Here is a 19,104-nt window from a genome sequence, read left to right as displayed (position 1 = left end):
TATACTCTGAAAACTATTTAACATTGATGAAAGACACTGAAGATGACACAAAGAAACAGAAAGACATTCCATGCTTACTAATTGTAAAATATATATGGTTAAAATGTCTATACTACCCAAAGCAATCTACAGATTTAATGAATTCCTATCACATAATACCTACACCATTTTTCACAGAACTAGAACAAACAATCCTAAAATATGTATGGAACCACAAAAGATACCAAATAGCCAAAGCAATCTTGAAAAAGAACAAAACTGGAGGCATCACAATTCTAGACTTCAAATTATATTACAAAGCTGTAGTAATCAGGGGCACCTGGGTGGCTCAGTCGGTTAAGCATCCGACTTGAGCCCAGGTCATGATCTCACAGTTCGTGGGTTCGAGCCCGGCATCAGGCTCTGTGCTGATAGCTCAGAGCCTGGGGCCTGTCTTTGGATTCTGTGTCTTCCTCTCGCTCTCTGACCCTCTCCTGATCATGCGGTCTCTCTCTCTCTCAACAATAAATAAAAACATTAAAAAAAAAAACTTAAAAAAAACCAAAGCTGTAGTAATCAACAAAGTATGATACCGGCACAACAACAGACACATAACATCAATGGAATGGAACAGAAAATCCAGGAAAAAACCCACAGTTAAAATGGTCAACTAATCTTTGACAAAGGAAGAAAGAATATGTAACAGAAAAAATCTCTTCAACAAATGGTGCTGGGAAAATTAGACAACTACATGCAAAAGAATGAAACTGGACCACTTTATTACACCATACATAAAATAAACTCAAAATGGATTAAGGACCTAAATGCAAAACCTGAAACCATAAAAATACTAGAAGAGAGCACAGGCAGTAATTTCTCTGACATACACAATAACAACATCTTTCTAGGTCTCCTGAGGCAAGGGAAACAGAAGCAAAAATAAACTATTCAGACTACATCAAAATAAAAAGCTTTTGCAAAGCAAAGGAAGCAATCAACTAAACTAAAAGACAACTTACTCAACGGGAAAAGATATTTGCAAGTGATTATCTGATAAAGGGTTAGTATACAAAATATAGAAAGAACTTATATAACTCAACACTAAAAAATCCAAATAATCCAATTAAAAAAATAGGCAAAGACATGAAGAGATCTCTCCAAAAAAGATATACATAAGGTCAACAGACACATGATAAGATGATGATGACGACTCATCATCAGGTAATGCAAATCAAAGCCACAATGAGATACCATCTCACACCTGTCAGAATGGCTAAATTAAAAAACAAGAAACAACAAGTGTTTACAAGGATGTGGAGAAAAAGGAACCTTTGTGCATGGTTGGTGGGAATGAAAATTGGTGCAGCCACTCTAGAAAACAGTATGGAGGTTCCTCAAAAAATTAAAAATAGAACTAACCTGTGATCCAGTAATACACTATGGGGTATTAACCCAAGGAATACAAAACACTAATTCAAACGGATATATGCATGCCTATCTTTACTGCAGCACTATTTACAATAACCAAATTATGGAAGCAACCTAAGTGTCTAGCAAAAGATGAATGGAGAAAGAAAATGTGCTGTAGGGGCGCTTGGGTTATGCATTCAACTTCAGATCGGATAACAACCTCATGGCTCAGGAGGAGTTTGAGCCCTGTGTTGGGCTCTGAGCTGTTAGCTGTTAGAGGTGCCTGGTTTGAATTCTGTGTCTCCCTTTCTCTCTGCTCCTCCCCCACTCACACTCTGTCTCTCTCTCTCTCTCTCTCAAATATAAACATTTTAAAAAATGTGGTAGATATACAATGGAATATTATTCAGCCATTTAAAAAAAATGGGGGTTACTGGTGGCTGAGTGGGTTAAGCATTCGACTTCAGCCCAGGTCATGATCTCGCAGTTCACAAGTTCAAGTCCCACATCAGACTCTGTGCTGACAGCTCAGAGCCTGGGACCTGCTTTGGATCCGTGTCTCCCTCTCTCTGCCCCTCCCCAGCTTGTCCTCTGTGTCTCAAAAATAAAAACATTAAAATAATGAAATACTGGGGCCCCTGGGTGGCTCAGTTGCTTAAGCATCCAGCGTCGGCTCAGGTCATGATCTCATGGTTAGTAGGTTCAAGCCCCACATTGGACTCTGTGCTGACAGCTCAGAGCCTGGAACCTCCTTTGGATTCTGTGTCTCTCCCTCTCTGTCCCTTCCCCGCTCATCCTCTCTCTCTCAAAAATAAACATTTAACAAAAATGAATCTTGCCATTTATAATAATATGGGTGGTGCTAGAGAGTGTAATACTAATGAAATAAGTCAGAGAAAGAAAAATACCATATGATTTCACTCATACAAGGAATTTAAGCAACAAAACAAGTGAACAAAGGGGGAAAAAAGACAAAACAAAACAGACCCTTAACCACAGAGAACAAAAAGATGCTTCTCAGAGGAGAGGGGGTGGGGGAAATAGGTGAAGGGGATTAAAAGAACACTTAACTCGATGAGCACTGAATAATGTATAGAATTGTTAAATCACCGACCTGTACACCTGAAACTAATAGAACACTAGGTTAACTCTACTGGAATTAAATTTTTTAACTGAAAAACCTTGTCCTCAGAATCTCAGGAAAAATAATTTCACTAAATGAGAAGGAGATTAAGATCAACACAAACTTAGGACAATACCATAAAATCCACGAGTGTTAAAATGCTAAGGTAATTGAAGAGTTAATACCTAATTTAAAAATACTTATCTCTACACGAATCCTGGCTTTTACCTGGGCCTGTGAAGAAGCAGAAGCAGCAACTACTGCTGCTGCTTGTTCCTGTTCCTGATAATATTGAGAAGCCCGTCTATCCTCTTCTTCTTGGAGTTTCTTTGCTAGTTCCAAATCACTGATTCCTTCGGGTATTTGTTCCCAGTTGATCTCTTGGCTCTGCTGTTCTTGTTGTAGAGATAATGCCATAAGATAGTCCTAAGAAGTCAAATTTTAACCCTCTTTAGCTATGAGATTTTACTCAAGAACTGATGAGTGTAAATGCAGAGGTTGCACCTAGAAAACTATGAGAAAGGCTTTTAAAAACCACACCAAAGCTTAAATATAAAAATCAAAGTTATCTAAGTATTTCTGTTTGAGAGCTATAATTTCAGTGATGCTGCCATTGTTCAAAATATTCTTGGAATTCATTTAAAATTATTTCTAGAAGTAGTATAGAAGTCATTCAAGAAAGCTTTAAAAACAACTCCCCTAGGAGTGCCTGGGTAGCTCAGTGGGTTAAGCGTCCAACTCTTGATCTTGGCTAAGTCTTGATCACGGGTCATGAGTTCAAGCCCAGCACTGGGTGTGAAGCCTACTTAAGTTACAAAAAGCAAAACAACTCCCTAAAACCCAAAAAGAAATTTAAAAAAATTCGCAAAACTCCCCCTAGGGGTGCCTGGCTGGCTCTGTCTATAGACCATGCAACTCTTAATCTTGGGGTTGTGAGTTCAAGCCTGACGTTGGGCACAGAGCCTACTTTAATTTAACAAACAAAAATAAAATAAACCTTGCCCTATTTATGAAAGAAACACATCTGCAGAAAATTGACATAAAATAAAAAAGGATAAATAAGAAGTTAAAATTACCATATCATTATGCAAGGATAACTATTATTATTAACAATTGATCTATATCCACCTAGCTTTTTCTACATTCACACACAAACTCAAATACATCTTCCAACCCACATTTAATGTCAAAAAGAGTCTTATTTTTTTAAATAAGAATTTCCCCCAAATCATTTATTAAATGGTCTTCCAAAACATGATTTTTAAAGCCAACATAGTTGTCCAACATACAGTCATATTCAGTTACGTAAACACCTCTTCCTCCCTCCTCCCATACACCCAAATTATCTCCTCTGAGAACAAGTGATGCATCTTCGGTTGAAAGTTGTATAATATGGAGTGCCTGGGTGGCTTAGGTGGTTAAGTGCCCAACTTCAGCTCAAGTCATGATCTCACGGTTTTTGAGTTTAAGCCCCAAGTTCGACTCTGCTGACAGCTCAGAGCCTGGAGCCTGCTTCAGATTTTGTGTCTCCCTCCCTCTTTCTCTGTCCCTCCCCAGCTTGTGCACATGCATTCCCTCTCTCTCAGAAATAATAAATGAGTAAACTTAAAAAAAAAGTTGTATAATCTAACTTAACACCCACGTTCATTGAGAATTAGTACTGAATGAAACTTGACTACACTGTGCATCTCCCCCAATCTATCCTCAAAATAAGAGAATTTTAACCACCCACAGAAGATATCTAAAAGGTCCATTGTCTGTGAAGACTTTGCACTATCTAGCATGAATATCTGGTATTTTTTACATACAGTGTTAGAAAAATCATGCACATTTCTCAAGTAATATATATATATATTTTAAATACCCTGATAAAGTTTCTGAAGGAAAGTATGCATGTTGATTATTATAGCTATTTGGATACTTAACTTCCAAAAGTCCTAGAAAGATTAGCATCTTTGAATCAAGTAATCTTCTGTGCATTTATAGCTTACTATTCAAACTGCCATTACAGAGTCTGACATATAATTATTAGTTGCTCAAATATCTGCCTCTCTGTTAGACTACAGAACTGTGAGGAAAGTGCTACTTGATTTATCTGTGAGTCCCCAGGAGCTTGTTACCAGTAACAGGAATACAACTGCTCAATGATTATTGGCTAAATGAACAGTCTATCTTATCTACGTAAATTATTATCAGCATTAGAAACATGTGCCAAATGTTCAACATGACCATATTTCTGCCTCAGTCAGGGAAGAGGCCACATCACTGTTATACTTCCAGTGGTAAACACTCTGTGGCTCCAACACTGCCCACCTATAGCAGGCAAAGATCTCATCTACCTCAGTTCTAAATGAGAATTCTACTTACTTGAGCAGCACTTGCTGTAAATGTCTGATTACCTTGGACTCTAAGGCTTAGAAGTTTTACTTTTTACCCACTGCATGCTATCTTCAACACTCTTTTTTTCTACTTTTTCTGACTAGCCAAAATCTCAAATCTGTGCTCAGCTCATCTCTAGCACCAGGGCTCAGCCATCATCACCTCTTGCTTGAATTGCTAGTCTCTGCTTATACCTGTGTCGTTCCTATGCATGCTTCACATAGCAGCCTTTAAAAAAGGTAGCTTATCTCACTTCCATGTTTAACACTTGCCATATCTTCCCTACTGCAATTAAAATAAAATTCAAACTCTGTACCATGACCTTCACAGTTTAATATAATGTGGCCTTCTGAACCAAAGTGTATAATCAACATACAACATGTAAAATGATCATTTACTGATTTAGAAAACGAGGGGAAAATTTCACAAGCATATAAATGAATAAAGCTTTAGTTCAAAAGTTTTGGATAACTGATTTCACATTTGAAAGGAGCATTTTAATTTTTTTAAGTTTATTTTTTGAGAGAGAGACAGAGATAGCGTGAGTGGAAAAGGGGCAGAGAGAGGAGAGAGAGAATCCCAATCAGGCTCTGCACTACTAGCGCAGAGCCTGATGAAGGGCTCAAACCCATGAAGTTGGGAGATCATGACCTGAGCTGAAACCAAAAGTTGGATGCTTAACCGACTGAGCTACCCAGATGCCCCAAAAGGAATGAACATTTTATTTATTTATTTATTTTTTATTTATTTCTAGGAGAGAGAGAGAGACAGTGTGAGCAGGGGAGGGTCAGAGAGAGAGGGAGTCACAGACTGAAACAGGCTCCAGGCTCTGAGCTGGCAGTCAGCACAGAGCCCGACGCTGGGCTCGAACCCACGAACCGCGAGATCATGACCCAAGCGAAAGTCGGACGCTCAACCGACTAAGCCACCCAGGCGCCCCAGGAATGAACATTTTAAATGATAGGAAAAGAAAGCAAATCTACCTGATCTATCTGATCCTGTTGTCCTCTGTATACGGTTTCAGGATCTGAAGGAGGCCGCAGATGAAATTCTGAGTCGCAGAAATTTCCATCACCATCCACATTGTGTAGGCTTTCCCAAACAACTTTTTCTTCTGTAAGAAACCCCTGGTCTGTTACCAGCAAATACAGTAGACCCTTAATAAGAAAGAAAAAAGACTGTTAAATTGATCAAAACTAGTTAATATTTAAGGGAAATTTTATCACTTGTATGTTTAAAGCATATTAACAATTCCTGGTAGTTAGATACAATAAATAGCAGACACAGTAGATACCTTATTTGTTCAGTGAATTAAATCTATCTGGGTTTGAATATAGTTCATAATTGGCATACTATAGTATAAGGACAATTGGGAAGCTGCTGGCAGATTCAACTACCACACGACTTATAAATAGACTTTGGGGGTGTATAATCTCATTTTATATAACAGAAATAAAATCTACAAGTTCCTTAAAAACCTATCAGGTAACAAATATTACAGTCGCAACAAAATGATATCACATTGCCTGCTTATTAAAAAAATTAAGCCTGTAACTAACCTAATCCATACTAATTTTATCTTTTTCTGCACCATTAGCTGCTCTTCTTTTGTATACCAACAGTACTTGGTACTTATTTCTATTACAGCACTGAATCACATTGTGCCAGGATTGTGTTTCCCCGCATCATTTCCAGACTATATTTTTAAATCTCTCTATCTCTGGGCCTAGAGTAGGGTGCATTATAAAGTTGAAGCCTAAATTTATTGCATCAATTAATGAATTCATTTGTATTTATAGTCACTACCACAGAATTTAGTACTGCCCTCTAATTTTTCATATGCATTAGTTCTAAGTCCAATCATATGCAAAGTGTCCCTAGTATAAATTTATAAGCTATTTTTTCTTCAGATCTGCCAAGGATATGGCTTTCATTTTACTTGCTCAGGTTTCCCACCGGTTAATATAGTATTTATTATTGCACAAGATTCATGCTTTTCATGTTCTTTCATCACAATTAATCTTGGAAATTAAGAATAAGAAATTCCTTTAGACAGTTTGGTGGTAGGGTTAGAGAAATCACTGAATAGATCCACAACTATATGGTCAATTCATCTTCAACAAAGCAGGAAAGAATATCCAATGGAAAAAAGACAATCTCTTCAACAAATGGTGTTGGGAAAACTGAATAACAACATGCAAAAGAATGAAACTGGCCACTCTCTTACACCATACACAAAAATAAATTCAAGATGGATGAAAGACTTAAATGTGAGACAAGAAACCATCAAAATCCTAGAGAACACAGGCAGTAACTTCTTTGACATCAGGCCATAGCAATTTCTTACTAGATATGTTTCCTAACACAAGGTAAAAAAAAGCAAAGACAAATAATTGGGACTTCATCAAGATAAAAAGCGTCTATACACCGAAGAAAACAATCAACAAAACTAAAAGGCAACTGACAGAATGGGAGAAGGTATTTGCAAATGACATGTCAGACAAAGGGTTAGTGTCCCAAATATATACAGAACTTATACAACTCTATACCCCCCCCCCCCGATAAATAATCTGGTTAAAAAATGAGAAGACATGAATAGACATTTTCCCAAAGACATCCAGATGGCTAACGGACACATGAGAAGATGCTCAACATCACTCATCATCAGGGAAATACAAATCAAAACCACAATGAGGTACCACCTCACACTTGTCAGAATGCTAAAATTAACAACCCAGGAGACAACAGGTGTTGGCAAGGATGTAGAGAAAGGGGAACCCTTTTACACTGTTCATAGGAATGCAAACTGGTGCAGTCACTCTGGAAAACAGGATGGAGGTTTGAAAACAGGATGGAGGTTCCTCAAAAAGTTAAAAATAGAACTATCCTATAATCCAGCAATTGCACTTCTAGGTATTTACTCAAAGGATACAAAAATACTGATTCAAAGGGATACATGCACCTCGAAGTTTACAGCAGCATTATCAATAGCCCAATTATGGAGGGAGCCCAAATAGCCATCTACTGGTGAATGGATAGAGAAGTTGTGCTATATACATATATAATAGAATATTACTGAGCCATAAAAAAGAATGAGATCTTGTGATTTGCAATGACAAGAAATCATTAAATAAACTCTGAAGCTTTAAGAAAACTAATTATTTTTGAACATTTACTATGTGTCCAGCTCTGTGCAGCACAGCTGTTCCTAAAATATGAAATCCATCCTGTTGTCTGCTACTAGTTACATCCAAAAGTTAGCTCTAGATACTGATTAATTTATATGGTCACTGAAATTACTGTATCAACATGAAAACTAATCATAAAGACAACAACTTGACAAGAAACTATTTGTAAAAGAAAGAAAGAAAGAAAGGGAAAGAAAGAAAGAAAACTAATCATAAAGAAAAACATTTTGGCATAAAAAGTTTAAAGACTTTGCTTTAAGCAAAAAATTAAGTCCAGGCTAATTTTTTTTTAAATCAAGTAGGTTCCAATTCATCAAATATTTGAAGACCTACCATAGGCTCAGTACTAAGTGCTTGAGGATTCTTATCATGGAAAGCAATGATCTCTCCTTACTTTGTATTAGGTACCCCTTTTATGTGATTCCATAGAATCCTGCACTTACCACTATCATAGCACTTTACACATTGAATTGTAATTTTGTGCCTATTCACTTCTCTGTCTTAATGTATTTCAAGCTCCTTGAGGACCAGAGCCACGTTTTATTCATCCTTGCATCCTCATTACTTAATATATTTTTAATGCCCAGTCAGGGTCTACTTTGTCCTAAAATAATTTAAGAGAAAATAACTTAGGAGAAAACCTAAAAGTTCTTTCCAGCCAATATTCCACTACTGAATAAATCTGACCCTTCTATACCTATACTTGTCACGGTGCATTTTAACATATCATTATATTATACAATATTGAGGTTTTACAATTTATTTTATGTAAATCATATATTAGAATGGCTACTAACTAGGAAAGAAACCACAGTCTTACTCTCCGAATGACACTTTAAGATGGGTAAATTCTAGAGGCACCTGGGTGGCTCAGGTGGTTAAGCATCCAACTCTTGATTTTTGCTCAGGTCATGATCTCATGGTTCATGGGACTGAGCCCCATACTGGGCTCTGTGCCAACAGCATGGAACCTGCTTTAGATTCATTCACCTTCTCTCTGCCACTACCCTCCCCCCGCCACCTGCTCATGCTCTTTCTCTCTCTCAAAAAAATAAATAAACTTAAAAAAAGTCAGTTAAGCGTCCAACTTTAGCCCAGGTCATAGTCTCACAGTTCATGAGTTCGAGCTCCACATCGGGTTCTCTGCTGTCAGCACAGAGTCTGCTTCAGATTCTTCGTACTCCTCTCTCTCTACCCTCCCCCATTCTCTGTCTCTCTCAAAAATAAACATTTAAAAAGTGGGTAAATTCTGGGAGGGTTTGTTGAAAGCCATTACCATTCATAGTATATGAATATTTGTAAGCTTAACTAAAATGGTGTCCGTTTCTTGAAACAGATGACCTGTCTTCTCATGGACCATCAGCCTCAAAGCCTCAATTTCTTCCTCTCTTAGATCTTGACATTTATCAAAAAAGTCTGTGACTAGTCCACTGTCAACAATGCTGGTTGTTACTCAACAGTGCCTTTATATAACTGCATTGTAGAATAGGAAAGTATGTATTAATATACTACTGAATAGTTTAGGCCCATTTGTTCCTGAGAGTGTACAATTAAATTACCATCAAGAATATTTCTTGTTTTTATACCCTAGCACTTTTGCTTCTTTATCTAGTCAAAGCATTCTTTTCTAAACCTTGAATCTTCTTCACAATCTTACTCACCAGTCTCTAAATACTAATTTTTAAAAAAATAACAAATAAAGGGGCACCTGGGTGGCTTAGTCAATTAAGCGTCTGACTCTTCATTTAGGCTCAGGTCATGATCTCATGGTTCATGAGTTAGAGCCCTGCATCTAACTCTGTGCTGTCAGAGTTGGGATTCTCTCTCTCCCTCTCGCTTTCTGCCCTTCCCCTGCTGGCGTTCTCTGTCTGTCTCTAAAAAAATAAACACTTAAAAGGCTCATGTCTATCATGGGAACACTGCTCAATAAATATATCATTATTAAAGGAAAAAATAATGAATACAAGATGCATATATTAAATTCTAATTAGGTATCACACTTGATCTTAGCCAGAAGGCCGAGAAGCGATTAAATTCTTAAATTAGGTATTAATGTATAAATCCTTTATTATATGGTAACAATAAAGAAATGACATTAGATACTTTTTATAATTTTATTAAAAACTAGATAATTGGACTCTGGAGAACAGTATGGAGTTTCCTCAAAAAGTTAAAAAAAAGTTAAAAATAGTGCAATTGCACTACTAGGTATTTATCCAAGGGATACAGGTGTGCTGTTTCTAAGGCGCACATGCACCCCAATGTTTATGGCAGCATTGGTGACAATAGCCAAAGTATGCAAAAAGCCCAAATGTCCATCGACAGATGAATGGATAAAGAAGATATGGTATATATAGACGGTGGAGTTATTAGCAATCAAAAAGAATGAAATCTTGCCATTTGCAATAACGTGGATGGAACTAGAGTGTAATATGTTACGTGAAATTAGTCAGAAAAAGACAAATCTCATATGACTTCACTCATGTGTGTGAAATTTAAGATATTAAACAGATGAACATAAGGGAAAGGAAGCAAAAATAATATAAAAACAGGGAGGGGGACAAAACATAAGAGACTCTTAAATATAGAGAACAAACTGAGGGTTGCTGGAGGGGTTGTGGGTGTGGGATGGGCTAAATGGGCAAGGGGCATTAAGGAGGATACGGGATGAGAACACTGGGTGTTACATGTAGGGGATGAATTACTGGATTCTACTCCTGAAATAATTATTGTACTCTATGCTAACTAATTTGGATGTATACTTAAAAAAATAAACAAACAAACAAAGAAAACTAAGCAATTGGATCACCAAAGACAGAATAAAAAACTATTCTACCTCAAATACCCTGATAGAGGTGCCTGGATGGCTCAGTCATTTAAGCATCCAACTTTGGCTCAGGTCATGATCTCACAGTTCGTGGGTTCGAGGCTTGCGTTGGGCTCTGCACTGACAGTTTAGAGCCTAAAGCCTGTTTCAGATTCTGTGTTTCCCTCTCTCTCTCGGCCCCTCCCCACTTGTTCTAATTCTCTCTCCTCTCTCTCTCTCTCAAAAATAAATAAACATTTAAAATACCTTGATAAATTAGTTCTATACAGACTATGATTTACTTGTATTAATAACATACATGACAATGTCATCATAATTTATAAATTGATGAAATAGAAGAAAATTTGTCAAACGTATTAAAAAATTATGTAATTTCAGCCTTTAAATATGGAGGAAAGCACTGCCAAATATTTTTGGTTGATTAGCTTGGATTCAAATTACTTAATGTCTCTGGACGATTCTTTTCTTTATTATGAAGTGATATAGAGAAAATTTCTAAGATATTTTATAAATTGAAAGATGAACTTTTCTTCTACTTAACAAGCATCTCTTCTATCTACAAAAAGTTTTCTTATCCATCCAGAAAGGCAGAGCTGTTGAGTGTGGGCTTGAAAAGTCAGATTGGACATGCTTACAAACTGAATGGCATTGGGCAAGTTACTTAAGTGCCTTTAAGCTTATTTGTTCACTTGTAAAGTGGGAGTAATATCCACTCCTCAGAAACTGTGAAAATGAAGTGAGATAATACATGGAAAGTGTTTAGCACAATGCAAGGCACATAATGCTAGTTGAATATAAGATATTAAATTCATTTATACCACCTAAATCTATCTAAAAATTTCTGTAGCTATCACCTTTTCCTGTCTCCTATTTAGGAGAAAAAGATGACTCTCTCTGCCTGCACTATAGAATCTACCACTTGTCTTAGTCTGTTTCTACATTCATCAACTCAATCCCCCTTAAAACATTTTTTTAATGTGACAATTTTTGATGTATCAACCACTTTTTTTTTTTTTTTTTTTACAAATAGTTTATTGTCAAATTAGTTTCCACATCAACCACCTTTTAAAAGTAACTAAATTTGGGGGCACCTGGGTGGCTCAGTTGGTTAAGTGTCCAACTTTGGCTCAGGTCATGATCTTGCAGTTCACAGGTTCCAGCCCCATGTCGGGCTCTATGCTGACAGCTTAGAGGTTGGAGGCTACTTGAGATTCTGTGTTTCCCTCTCTGTCCCTCCCTGGCTCGTGCTCAGTCTCTCTTTCTCAAAAATAAACATTACAAATTTTTTAAACAGCTAAATTAAAAAGAAATCCAAATTAGGGGTGCCTGAGTGGCTCAGTTGGTTGAGCGTCCAACTTCAGCTCAAGTCACGATCTCATGGTTCGTGGGTTCGAGCCCTGCGTTGGGCTCTGTGCTGACAGCTATCTCAGAGCCTTGAGCCTGCTTCAGATTCTGTGTCTCCCTCTCTCTCTGACCCTCCCCTGCTCACACTGCCCCCCCCCTCTCAGAAATAAAACATTAAAACTTTTTAAAAAAAAGAAAAGAAAACCAAATTAATTGAATTTTTACTTCAATGTAGCCTTCTATGGAAAAAGACAAATCCCAGTATAGTTTGAGTCAAAGAGAAAAGAGAATAGGTTTATTTAATAGGGCCTTAGCACTTATTTAGAACTGTATCTCCTCCTAAACTTTTTGCTTCTAATCCCTAAATGTAAAGTAAAAATGCAAACAAACAAAAGCCAACCTCAAAAACCCTCATTTTGAATATATTCCATAGAGATGTCAGTAATTAAAACCAAGAGGTAGAAGAAACAGTTATGAATATGACAGACATGGATATAAAGGCTGACAGGGATAAGGGATGATTAAGAGCAAGTCACACATATACAAGAGGGTGTCATGATAGGGAAAGAGCTACACAGATGTCATTATATAAACCAAAGAACTAGAAGCTAAGTGATCTATAAAGGGGCCAAAGAATTAATAGTTTACCTCACTCAAGAGCAAGCAGAATGGAGAAGGATCTTAAGAATAAAATGGAATAACTAGAACTTAGATACAGAATTAATTATATATATTTAAGAATCCAAAAGTTATGATCATATAGATAATATGAGAAGCAAAACAGACCCTCAAAGGTTTGTTTATAGGAAAGAGGTTTTTATACTTTCAAATTTTTTTTTAATTTTTTAAAAAATATTTTTATTTATTTCTAGGAGAGAGAGAGAGAGAGAGCGTGAGCAGAGGAGGGTCAGAGAGAGAGGAAGACACAGACTCTGAAATAGGCTCCAGGCTCTGAGCTGGCAGTCAGCACAGAGCCCGATGTGGGGCTTGAACCCACGAACCGCGAGATCATGACCTGAGCTGAAGTCAGATGCTTAATCGACTGACCCACCCAGGTGCCCCTATACTTTCAAATTTCTTGCCTGGATAAAAAAAGTCACCTTACTACTTGGAACCACAGGAATGGCACTGAAAGCATCTGCTCTCTCACTAGGGTGGGTCTCCTCCTGCTGCTTTCATATCCCAATCTAGTTATGCCTATGAAAAGCAAAGATCTTCATAGGATCATGTATTCAAAATATGTATTTGCCAAGACGATGTGCCCAGTTTTAGAAGTACACAGAATAAGGTAACATAAGTGACAGCAGAAATTGGGGGGTGTATGTTATTTGTTCCTGATGGACAGATGAGGGATGAAGAGTTTAATGAAGGATTCACGGAGAGTGCTATTACAACAAATCACTAACAAGAGCTGCACTTGATTACTTTGCTAGCTAGCAATAGGAAGAAACAGCAGAGGTTTAATAATGGTTTAGTAATGGCAAATCACAAACCTAGGAATGATAAGAGAGGACTTCCCAGTAACAGGAAGTCAATTAATATCTATGGTTAGGGAAAATGTCATGAGAGGTTATGCAATAAATACCATAGATCATACTCTGTTAGATAGTTGGGAAGTGTAAAGTTGATTGGTTGATAGTATTCAGGGAAAAAAAAAATCTATTTGACTAACACGTCCATTGTAACTCTGCTATGGCAGAAGGCCTAATAGTCATGAAGATGGAATCATAAAGTTACTAATGAGAGAATACTTTGTCAAGGTACAGGTTTTAGAAATAACTATAATCTTCAATGCTTTATAGAGAGTCATCAAAAAAGTCCAACCTTACAGAGAATTTGCCCCTGCCTCTATTCAGTGCCTAAAGAGGAGTCAGAACAAGGATGAATACTAGAGACATTAAAACAGACATATACCTCCTCTGTGGTCAAATAAAAGTTCATAGCTCATATATCTCTAGAGTTTCAAAGACTTTAAATGAAAAAAGATTTTTACAGATCAATTAGAGTTTAGTAAATTCCTAAAGAAATAGTACAACCAATAAAACAACTGGAGATGACCTTTCCTAGGTAATCCTTTGCCCTGCCAACATGGACTTCCTCCTTTTAGGGCTTGGTCCAGGGATGATAATGGCATAGGATGTGACATGGGTATCAGAAAGCATAAAGATCCTTTCTGTAAATCACAATAAAAATAAGCCCCACAAATAACAGAGTGACAGACATGTATGACATTACCAATTAATTACTGGCATTTATTTAAATAATTTAATATTCCATAATTTATTATAGACTCCTATTTATAGACACCATTTGTCTGTAGTAGAAAGGATTCTATCCCTATGTTAAATTTATTTTTTGTTGAAAGTATATCTAGAATTCTGTGAGATGAACTATATTTATATTATAGATATTCCAAAGAGTTCATAGGGGTAGGAAGATGAGAAATGATCATTAAATATGAATGCATAAAATGACCCTAAAAGCTAGGGGGTCTTCAAAAGTGAAATGTCATGAAGACCTAATGTAGTATTAGAAGTAGCCATATCTTGTTTGAAAAAGCAGCTTTATAATTTTTCCTTACTTATATCCTTATTAGATCAGACTCCCTGGGGCTTGAATTTATTAAGAACTACAGAAACTCTTAACAACCCAGGAATTGGTGGTAGAGAATAAAAGTTTTAATGCTGAACAGGTTTAATAGAACAAGGTCACAATCTTATATCTTATTTCTTTCTCAAGCTAATGGATACCATGTGGGAAGAATACCCTTCCTAAACTTTATATTAAGTACTCTATTTTAGGGCTTCTAGCTCTACACCAACAGCCAAAGAATGTTATAGATTTTGTTGTAAATCAGTTAATCAGCCATTGGGTCAATGAGGGGAAAATGTCTCAGATTCTTATAAAGAATGTACTCATTAGGTACTCTCCCAGACGTAAAGCAGTATCTTATTTGCAGACACTCAGGATTAGAAAGATAGTTTAATGGGAATACAGGAAATAGGACTGAGAGGATTATAAGGGGACATAAACATATATGTTCACAAACTCATGAGATACCTGGAAAACAAAGATTTGCATCATATTAAAATAGAGTTACTTCATCAAATGTATGTTCCTTGATTAGACCCTGGTTTGAACAAACCATCTATAAAGCCATTTGAAGGATAAATGGGAAACTTGAATACAAAAATAAAATACAAAAATAAGTGAAAACAGTAAATGTCAAAACTGTTTAAAGTGATGAGTATAATAGGCACACATTAAATTAGTCTCATTCATTTTCTCTAAGTTTTGCAGTTTTTCATAATAAGAAGCAAAAAAGACCAGTGTTACTGTTTCAGTTTGGTGGTCACTAGAGTAAACAAGGGAAAGTAAGCATTTCCCTTAGTGACTGGCCACCAAGATGGTTGTTCTAATTTTTTCCTTCTGTATAAACAGGGTTATCTTAGTAGAGAATGATGTTCCTTAATTCCTTTGCTTTTCTATTCTTTCTTGTACCCACTTAACGTCCCCAATGTAGAATAATAAACTAGCTATCTTTGCAATGCATATACTATGATGAATACTTCTGCAGAAAAATCACCCAATAATTACCACCCTCAATTTCTCTGGTTAGAACTTTCTCCCAGGTGCTGTAAAGACTATTCAAATCACCTCCTTCAAATCTGGAACCAAACTTACCTACTCAGTCTTAGTAAATGATCTTGCCTTCCAAACAACACAGAAACTAGACTCACTCAAACAGTAGCTTTCTCTAGTTCTTGCCATCAAATCTATAAATATACCTGTAGCTGTACTCATAGTCTATTCCTTCCTCCTTTACAATGAGCAGGTCTCTTTTTCAGTCAAGGTTAATCCCCTTAACCTGTGAAAACTACTATCCTTTTCACCTTCTTAGGGGCCTTCTAACATCAATTATCTCCTGTCTTGAATCTTCAACCTCTCTTTCTCTATTGAGTCCTTCAATATTTAAACATAACCAAATGTCTCATATTAAAAAACAAAAACAGGGACACCTGGGGGGTTAAGTTGGTTAAGTGTCCAACTTCGGCTCATGGCGTGATCTCAGGTTTTTGAGTTTGAGCCCCGAGTTGGGCTCTGTGCTGACAGTTCAGAGACTAGAGGCTGCTTCGAATTCTGTCTCCTTCTTTCTCTCTGCTTCTCCCCTGCTTGTGCTCTTTCTCAAAAAGAAACATTAAAAATATATTTACAACACACACACACACAATCCCAAAAACATAAAAAATAAATAAATAAATAAAAAACCCTCTGGATTCCATATACCACTACAGCTATGAGCCATTATGTCTATGTTCCCACACAGATTGTTTCAAACAGTTTCTTATAATGTTTCGAGTTCCTGATATCCCAATCACTTTAAAAAATTTTTCTTTTACATTTATTTATTTTTGAGAGACAGAATACAAGCAGGGAGAGGCAGAGAGAGGAGGAGACACAGAATCTTTATCAGGCTCCAGGCTCTGAGCAAGCATTTAGCACAGAGCCTGATGTGGGGCTCAAACCCATGAACCGTGAGATCATGACCTGAACTGAAGTCGGGACACTCAACCAACTGAGCCGCCCAGGTGCCCCCTCAATCACTTAACCAATTCAAACTGAGTTTTTTCTGCTGCCAACATTCTCTAAAAGATACCAACAAAATCCATATCAACAATGGACAGGTTTTTCTACAGTGTTCTCATGTTTCTCATCCTCTCAATAGCATTTAATAACTGAGATCTCTGTTCTTGAAATACTCTCTCCCTGTTGGCTTACACGGTACCATGCTCTTCAGATTTTCCTTTTCTTTTTTTCTTTCTCAGTCTCCTTTGCTAGTTCATATCCCTTAGTTGACCCTTAAATGTTGGCACTCCTTAAATCTCTGTCCTAAGCCATCTCTTTTCTTCTCATTCTATATTTTCTTTGTAAATCTCACCCTTTCCCAAATTACCATTCATACACAAAAATTATTCCAGTCTTGAACCATTTACCCAACATTTTCACTTGGAGGAATGCCTTGGAAGCAGCTCTAACAGCTCCTCTCTGGAACACCACCATTTATCCAGTTTTTCATGTTCAGAACCCAGAAACCATTCTTTCTTAATTTTTACAACCTAATCACCAAATCTGGTTGATTGTATCTCTTAAATGTCTATGGAATCTTTCTACTCTCCATTTCTTTACCATCCTAGTCCAAGTCAGTATAACATCTTACTTAGCCCTGCACATTAGTCTCCTAACTGAATCCACATCCACACTTGCCTCAAAGTTCAAAGCATCTTAATGTTGTACAAAGGGGGGCAGGGAGATAACATATCACCTTTGATACACTGTTTAACCACAGGATAAGGCTTACTTAGAAAAACGTGGAAGCAGAGAAACAGCAGAATGCACACATTCTCTGAGTTATTATCTCACAGAAATGTATACTTAGTCCAGAAACAGACACATGGTAGAAAGTGCTTAAGGGGAGGCACCCCTCCAACCACATAGGAACACTGGGAATACCTAGCTGACTGGTAAAGGACTTCTGGTCAGGGACATGGCCTTGATAGAAAAGACAAAAACATCTACAGTTCAGTCTGGGCAAGTTGCATAGCAACTACCAATAACAGCCAGAGATCTTATTTTATTTTTTGGCTCCTGCTGAGCCAAAAAAACAAAAAACACAAAAAAACCAACCAAACAACCAAAAATCCAAAACCAACCAAACAAAAAAATTAAAACACAAATCTGCTAACTGATTAAACTCCTAAAAGATTCATTTTTCAAGGCTCAGTTTAAATGTTATCTTCTCAAGGAAGTTTTTCTTGACATCCCCAATTCGGTTCTAAGTCCTGATAAAAGCACTCACAGCATGTATTTGTACCCTTCACAGAGTATATCTCAATAGAAACAATAACTATTTGTGCAATTATTTAACCTATGTTTCTTGCCAAACTAGAAGGTCCTTAAATGGTAGGATCCAAAGCAGCCTTGCTCAGGCTGCAGTCCTAGTACTTGGCTGAACACCCGGACATAATCATGCTTAATAAATATTTGACATAATCATGCTTAACAGATATTTGTTAAATGAATGAAGTGTGGACTTGAAGAGATCAGATAAAGCAAGACAACTAAGCAGTATATACTATGCAGCAATAATTCTGATTCAGAGGTTTTGGGGCCTTAAATTTTTGAAAAGCATGGATGACTCTGGGTTTGTTCCTAGCACACATACACTTCAAATGTGGGAGCAATACAACTGAATGCCTGCTATAACTAATAACAGGAAGCTAGGGCTTTAGAGTATTTTTTTTAATTAAAATTTTTAATTCCAGTGTAGTTAACGCACAGTGTTACATTAGTTTCAGGTGTACAACATAGTGATTCAACAGTTCTAATATATTACCCAGTGCTTAAAGTATTCTTATATAACCAAATAAAGCATTATTTTACACTGCTTTGTGCAATTCATTGATTAAAGTGTTGAAGGAAATACGAAGACCTGATCCCTGACTTCAAATCAGCTTACTTTCATTTAGAGAAAGAAGGCATATTTACAGGAAAAGAAAACTGACTGCACATTTAAATCACCTGGGGAGTATTTAAAAAATACATATGCTTAGGTCCTACCTCCCGACAGTCTGATTTAATTGAATTGATGGTGGACTCTAGGCGTCGGTTATTTTTTAAAAAGCTTCCAGGTAATTCCAGCATACAATCTGGTTGAGAACCACTGGTTTAAGGAGAAAAAGAGTACCTGTACTGGAAAGTTAGAATTTGAAATGCCTTTTTAAAAAACATTATTTTATTTAAAAACTTTTTTTTAATGTTTATTTTTAAGAGAGAAAGAGAGACAGAACACAAGT

At 36.7% G+C, this 19,104-nt stretch overlaps 1 protein-coding gene across 2 annotated transcripts in view; it reads right to left on the bottom strand.

The window, feature by feature from the left end:
- MINDY2 (MINDY lysine 48 deubiquitinase 2) overlaps positions 1–19,104 on the bottom strand; it is an 84,922-nt gene that overhangs the window by 5,889 nt on the left and 59,929 nt on the right. For both annotated transcript variants that reach the window (XM_039230641.1, XM_039230642.1), the window contains 2 exons: positions 5,875–6,048; positions 2,741–2,938 (listed from right to left, as the gene is read on the bottom strand). In XM_039230641.1, the coding sequence (XP_039086572.1) occupies positions 2,741–2,938; positions 5,875–6,048 (372 nt within the window). The remainder of the gene's footprint in view (positions 1–2,740; positions 2,939–5,874; positions 6,049–19,104) is intronic.

This window comes from Hyaena hyaena, unplaced genomic scaffold (assembly GCF_003009895.1).
Source record: "Hyaena hyaena isolate Hyena2069 unplaced genomic scaffold, ASM300989v1 scaffold_49, whole genome shotgun sequence".
In the NCBI taxonomy this organism is placed as follows: Eukaryota; Metazoa; Chordata; class Mammalia; order Carnivora; family Hyaenidae; genus Hyaena; species Hyaena hyaena.
This window is presented reverse-complemented; position numbering and strand designations above follow the sequence as displayed.